The sequence below is a fragment of the Oratosquilla oratoria genome, chromosome 8 (assembly GCF_046742065.1).
Source record: "Oratosquilla oratoria isolate Oo_2021 chromosome 8, ASM4674206v1, whole genome shotgun sequence".
In the NCBI taxonomy this organism is placed as follows: domain Eukaryota; kingdom Metazoa; phylum Arthropoda; class Malacostraca; order Stomatopoda; family Squillidae; genus Oratosquilla; species Oratosquilla oratoria.
The window spans coordinates 70,749,523-70,757,022 of record NC_134784.1 but is presented as its reverse complement, the minus strand read 5'-3'; the positions used below and the strand labels follow the sequence as shown (position 1 = coordinate 70,757,022).

Sequence of the window (7,500 nt, the reverse complement as noted above, 5' to 3'; positions counted from 1 at the left end):
CACATTCAAACTCCTTCTCTCTTCCTCTCTCGTGTTCCATGTTTCTGCCCCGTACATTGCTGTTGGTACAATCACTCCTTCATATAACCTCCTCTTAGCATCCATTTCCAGATGTCTATTTCTCATTACACTTTTTAATCCCCCAAGGCAGTTACTCGCTTCTCTCAATCTACATTCTACCTCCACCCTCACTCCTCCCTTTCCTGCCACATTCGCACCTAAGTATCTAAAACTATCCACTTCCTCCAGTCTTTCACCCTTAATGCTCACTTCCAGTCAGCTGTCACTCTCTCCCCTTGTACATCTCATCACCTTACTTTTGCCCACATTTATCTTCAGCTTCCTTCTTTCACACACCTTCTCAAACTCTGTCACTAATTTCCTCAATCCCTCCTCTGATCCTGCTATAAGTGCAGTGTCGTCAGCAAACAACAGCTGGCTCACCTCCCACTTTTCTCCATTTTCTTTAACCATCTCCAACCCCTTGCCCATTACCCTTGCATTTACCTCTCGCACCACCCCATCCATATAAAGATGGAACAGCCAGGGCGACATAACACGCCCCTGACGAAGTCCCACCTTTACCTCAAACCCTTCTCTCTCTCCATTTCTAATCCTAACGCAAGCTCTACTATCATAAAAACTCTTGACTGCTCTTAACAGCTTTCCTCCTATCCCATATATCTGCAGTACCTCCCACAATGCCTTCCTGTCTACCCTGTCGTAAGCCTTTTCCAGATCCATAAAAGCCCAAAAAACATCCTTACCTTTTCCTATAGCTTTCTCACATATCTGTCTTACCACAAAAATCTGATCTACACATCCCCTACCTGTATATGTATATGTATACACACACACACACACACACACACACACACAGATATATATATATATATATATGTATATATATATATACACACACACACACACAAATATATATATATATATATATATATATATATATATATATATATATGCAGAAACCACAGGGAAATAAAGTCGGAATACTAAACGTTTTCGTCTATTACGACATCCTCAGAGTATAAGAAAGAGTAATAGAACACAATATTTATACAGAAATAAGAAAACTGGGGAAGGTTATAACCACATAAAACCTTCGGAATATACATACACACACATTCATATACACATAGACATAACAATGATAATAATAAAACAATAAAACAGCAAATACAAAAGAGCATAACCATGTGGCCGAAACGTCCAGAGGACATTTGGCACAATTAGGAACCATGGTACTGCTTTACTATCCTATTAATTATGAAAATATCTAGTTTGAATAAACCTAAACTCATGTTGATATTATTATCAAAATTTCTCTTTATAAAACTGGAGTCAATGATATTCCTTTCTAAAGCAGAATTACAAACAACAATTTTTCTAACACTGTCCCAGTCAATACTATGGTTTGTGTCCCTTGCATGGGAGGAAAGGAGAGGAAGAAGGATTACAAAGGATTACAAAGGCAGAGCATGCCGACAGGAGACTTTTTGGTCCATATCTAGGTCGGATACAAAAAACAAAACAAACAAAAATCAGAATAATAATAAATTAAAAATAAAAACTATAATAATGTAAATAACAAATAAAACACATAAATAAATGCATAGGTATAGTTAAATAATAAACATGTATAAGTTCTCCCCTATGTCTTCCTTTCATTAGAGAGCATAGGATCAAGTGTTTTAAGCGGTCATTGTATGGTTTGTTCCTCACATTTGATATAATGGTGAAACAGGAAACCAGATTAAAATTTATATATTTCCTCCTCATGTTACCTCTCTTCCTCGTTCTCCCACTCCCTTGAGGGCAGAGTGAAAGCGTTATCACATTAGGCTAATTTTCCTCCGACTATTGGCATTCCATGTCAATTGCTGACAAAACAAAGTAATTTACCATAGTGATTTTACAACGGAAATAATTTTTGGAGGTGATCAGTACCACCGATTAATCGGAGGTTGGAGGTAAAATATCCAAGTGTAACCCTTTGAAGATGACGGTTCCAGATACAGCTAATCGTCTCCTGACGTGAGCACCTAACAACAAGGAACTCGTGGTGACTAGGCAGCTGAATATAAAACGCGTTCATGGGGCCATGCATTCTTGTCCACGGTCAGTTGGACTCCACCCATGTCTTAAGGCACTACATGAGCCACAGTAGTGCTTCGTAGCTAAGGCAGGTGAGGCACGTCTCACGTGCAGAGGAGGAGTAGGAGTAGGAGTAGGAGTAGGAGGAGGAGGAGGAGGAGGAGGTAGTGCTGGTTATGGAGTTTGTTGAGGTTATGAGGATGATGCAAGTGGAGGTGTAGGTGGTGGTGGCGATAATGCTGGTGGTAGTGGAGGTATTGGTAGTGATGTTGGTAGAAGTTGTTGTTGTTGTTGTCGTTCCCTAGACTGTCTGTCCGAGCAGTCCCGTCTCCCCAAGGAATGCCACAGCCGAAACTGGGTTTTCCCACAAATCCTTTATAGAGCGTATGTTGTGTTGTTTGCGTGCATGATTGTGTATAATGCAGTCTTCCATTATGTGTTGTATGGTATGGGGTGAAGTGTTACATCCTGGGCAGCTGTTCACAACGCGGTCATCCAGCCTCTTCTGGTGTAGGTGATGATAGTGATGGTACTATTCACTGTCTATAGAACCATTCGCCCTTAGGGTAGACAATGGGGTTCCCTCGACTGACCACATTCACCTGACAACAACAACAATAATATGCCAGACGACGTCACTATCATACAGGTTTTCGATGCGAAGATCAATTGTTGTGGACGTGCTGTGCCTTCCTGCATTGCTTCTGACCCAGGCAGTGGGCAGTGGACACAGGGTTATCATGAGCCTTCACTCACAAGGAGCTAAAATGGGAGGGAAGTAATTGATGGATGGATGTGGGTAAATACCAAATTGATGGATGGATGTGGGTAATTACCAATTGAAGATGAGACATTTACCGATTTACAAAATTTTTGCGGTGGCGGATGAGAGTAGAATGGATGGGAGTGGATGCGTGCCCTGACTAGTGACCTTCCTTATAAGGGAGAGGAAGCATTTGGTAGATAATTAAAAGATAAACAGCGACATTCTGAACTAGCAAACGATGACGTAGGGACGAATAGGTGCAGATCTACAGTGTCAAGTATCATAGTCCAAATATTAGTTCAGGGGATGAAACTGGTATTAAGACAGCTATGCATTTGTATTCTCTTTAACGAGTTAATTGATGTAGTGGTGTGATGATGCTTGTATGGTGATATTGGTATGAGTATGGTGATGTTAGTATTGTGGTGCTTGTATGGTGATATTGGTTTGGTAGTTTTGGTCGTGATGATGATGGTATTGGTTAGGTTAGTATGATGGTATGTTCGTATTAGTGATGAAAGTGGTAGTAGTAACAGTGGTATGAATGTACGTTGGTACTGGTGGCGACTGTGGTGATGGTGATGATGGTGGTGATTGTGATGATGATGATTGTGATGGTGACAGCAAAGTTAACACCCAACATAAATACAGGCATACAATGTTACCTTCAGACTCGCTACTCTCAGCCTTGCACACTTCAACAACTAGACATTTTGGAATGTGCATGAAGGAACGTTTTGGTCGGTACGATGATCGTTCATGGTTCAACGATGATTGTTCATAGCTCAGCGAAGATCGTCAAATGATTATCTAGAGCACTAATTCTTTGTTTTTAGCAAAAAAAAAAATGTGCTCTGGACGTTTGACGATCATCGTTGAGCCATGAACGATCATCGTTGAACAGTAATCCCACCAAGTAAAACGTACCTTTACGTACCATCCAGAATCTTAATTGTTGAACTGTGTAGGGCTATGAATAGGGAATCGTTAAGCCATCGATTATCGTTGAGCGATAATCGTACCAAATAATTCGTACCTAGCGTACCCAAAATGGGACGAGAAGCTTATGGATGAGAATGCTTAGTCCCCTCCCTCCTCCCTCCTCCTCCTCCTCCTCCTCCTCTCCTCCTCCTCCTCCTCCTCGTCTCTACCTATCCCACGGGGCTGATCGTTTGCCAAATCACGTGTCCGGCTAAATCACGTGATGTGACAATGACAGGAAATTTCCGCATTTACTAATACTATCAATTATCTACTATGAATTATCATCACCATCATTATTTTAATCATCATTATTATCGTTATTATCATCATTGTTATTATTACTATTAGTTATTATTAGTGTTGTTGTTGGTGTTGTAATTTATTTATTTTTTCTTGTCCCCTTCCCGTATAATACAACTAGGTAAATACACACACACACACGCACACACAAACCTGTAAACACTACTTAGCATAGCAACATTCGTCCTGTCATCAAGATGCTCCCTGGTGACCTTCACTTGTCCGAGCTCTCTCTATCTCTCTCTCTCTCTCTCATTCTCTCTCCCTCTCTCTTCTCTCTCTCCCTCTTTTCTCTCTCCCTTTCTCTTCTCTCTCTCCCTCTCTCTCTCTTATCTCTTTTCCTCTCTCTTTTATCTTCTTCTTTCTTTTTCAATCTCTCTTTATTTTTTCTCTTTTTCTTTCTTTTTTCCTTTTCACTCTTTTTCTTTCTCTTTTTCTCTATTTTCTTTCTCTTATTTCTTTCTCTCTCACTCTCACTCGTATCATCATCAAAGTCTTCGTCCTCACCAGACCTCTCCTCTTTCAGACTCAACGAGCGAAGAACCGGACTTACCTCGGCAGACACTATCCCGATCGACTCCGAAGCCACTTCGCGAAGAACTTCGTCAAGCAGCGTCTCATTCGTCTTCGGGAAGACCTCCGACGAAGAGGCTGAGGAGGAGGAGGAGGGTGGACGAGAGGAAGTGGAGGAGTTGGCTGCATTGGAGTCTGAAGAGAACCCCTGACATCGGTCGCTGTAGATCCCGTTGATCTTCAGAACCTACAAGAAAGAAAGAAGACGAAAACGAGTTCGATCATTTCTTACGAAGTCTGGAAAGAGTCCGAATTCCTGAAAAAGGCGCCTAAGAGCATTGTCTGCGGTCACTAGCTGGACTGTACGATCTAGTGGCGTTGTAGGAACCCGTCTCGATTCAAGATTCCCTTTTAAGGAGACAGGAAACTGAGGAACTGGACACGAGGAGAGGGAGATGCAGGATTACCTAAGAATGTTTACGTAACAAGGCGCTTAGTTCATCTCCCCAACCCACCCACCCCCGACCCCCCCGCCACAAACCGGTGCTCAGAGAACTCAGACTGTCGAGATCTGATCTCGGGTCTGCGCTGGGAGACACGAGACTGAAACCAAAGCGCCACAGAGAAGAGTGGGATGTTAAATGCCAAGGAGGTTTGCTGGCTGAAGGGTACGAGGAGGTTATCTGAATAAATGATGCAATACGTTCCGCCATTGTTCTCGTTACGTGGATCTGCGTAATAGCTTGATCGCCATCCTCTCTCTCTCTGCCCCTGCCTCTCTCTCTCTCTCTCTCTCTCTCACACACACACACACACACACACACTCCCTCTCTCTTTCTCTCTCTCTCTCCCTCTCCCTCTCTTTCTCTCCCTCCTTCCCTCCCTCTCTCTTTATTTCTCTCTCTCTCTCTCTTTCTCTCCCTCCTTCCCTCTCTCTCTCTCTCTCTCTCTCCCTACCTCCTCCCCCCCTCTCTCTCCCACTATCTCCCTCCCTCCCTCCTTTCTTCCCCTCTCTCTCTCTCTCTGTCTCTTTCTCCCTATCTGTCTCACTCACACTCACACACACACACACACACACACACACACACACACACACACACAATTTTGAAGATAGGTACGATAATTGGAGAATAAGAGAAGGGACTTCACGAGTGTTGCAACTTTCCTGTTTACTACGTTTAGGTAAATACACGCTCACCCTCACAATTTGAAGCTGAGTATAATAATTAATTGGAGAATAAAAGACAGGACCCCACCAATATTGCTTCTTTTCGGTACGTTAAATTAAGTAGATAAAATCAGGTGAACGAACGAACGCACACACACATGCTGTATACACAAATGTACATACTAAGCTATATGAAAAAACATGGAGTTATGAAGAACAATTAATAACATGAGTAGAACAATTCAAGTTCGTTTGCCTTACAGTCTTATCTAATCGTTCTGAGTGATTTGTGGAAGACAACGCTTACCTAAAATGATAAAGAATGTCTTGATCACGTGATCAGAGTCTGCATCTTGTAAAGATATTAAGAATCTCACGTGATTAGATATTAATTGTTTTGCTTATTCCTTATCTATTGTTTATTTATTTTTATTTCTTTCTTCCTAACCTTGCCCTATTTTTCTATTTTTTTTTTTTTTTTTTTTTTTTTTTTTTTTTTTTTTTTTTTTTTTTTTTTTTTTTTTACCATTCTTTCCTTTTTTCTTCATTTCTACTTCGTTCATAGCATATCCAAGCTTCTTTTGGGTCGTCTCCCCATCTGAAATGAACCAGACGTATCCGGGCACCAGGTATCAGCGACCATATAACACTTAGGGAAAGTAGTTCTCAACTTTTTTCATTTCCGTCCCATCCAGCTCCACAATTTATGAATTATTAATTTAGGTACGCGCGAAAAACAAGCGTGACGTCACTATCGCGCTGTTATTGTTTACAACGCCATCTTTTGCGACCCATTTGATTTTGTATTGCTTAGTTTGAATGCTTTGAACGTTCATCGCATGCGCAGGGTATTCAAATTATCTTGTTATTACACAAGTGTATGCCCAAATCTTTCAAAGAAAACAAATATTCACCGATTCCAACGCAAATTTGGTTATCAATCTTGTCAAATTAGTTTTTCGAGTGAAAATATTAAGGTAAGACATCAATAACATACTATTGTAATGTAAGAATGTTGTTTTTTAACCTATTTTCTTCCATATTATGAGCAGCTCAATTGGGCCAGTGGTTCGGATGTTATCATTATTTCCAATTTGACAACAGTTGCCATGGTAACATGATAGGTGTTAGTAAGAATGGTATAAGAAGGCCCTGCAATGTTAATGACATGCTCAGGAGAGTCTAAATTGACAACAGTTGCCATGACAACGTGATAGGTGTTAGTAAGAATGGTATCAGAAGAAGGTCCTGCAATGTTATTGACATGCTCAGGTGTTTTATTGACCCATAAAACCTAGATATGCCAAGTTGCATGTGAGTTGGGCCAAGGGTTTGGTTTTTATTGATGATAATCTGAAAATTGACAACTTTATGGTTGCCATGAAAAGGCAAATATGGTATGATGGAGATGTCTTACATTGTTTTTGACATGCTCATGTGATTTGTTGATCCTTAAAACCCATTTATTCCGAATTTTAATAAAATTGGACCAGTGGTTTAGAGTTAATGTGTATTTCTTTACCGAAATCTTTACAAATGACCACCCTTAATTCTAACACTTTGCTATGGTGAAGTCCAGCCAAAAATGCAGGCTAAAAAATAAATTAAAAAATTCGTATCTCCCTTATTTTTTGAGCTATTTAAAAAAACTAAAAAGCAT

General features: G+C 40.7%; 1 protein-coding gene across 3 annotated transcripts in view; it reads right to left on the bottom strand.

Moving 5' to 3' along the window:
• Window positions 1-7,500, bottom strand: part of LOC143027805 (equilibrative nucleobase transporter 1-like) — a 27,218-nt gene that overhangs the window by 17,597 nt on the left and 2,121 nt on the right. For all 3 annotated transcript variants that reach the window (XM_076189388.1, XM_076189389.1, XM_076189387.1), the window contains one exon: window positions 4,713-4,919. In XM_076189388.1, coding sequence (XP_076045503.1) covers window positions 4,713-4,919 — 207 coding nt within the window. The remainder of the gene's footprint in view (window positions 1-4,712; window positions 4,920-7,500) is intronic.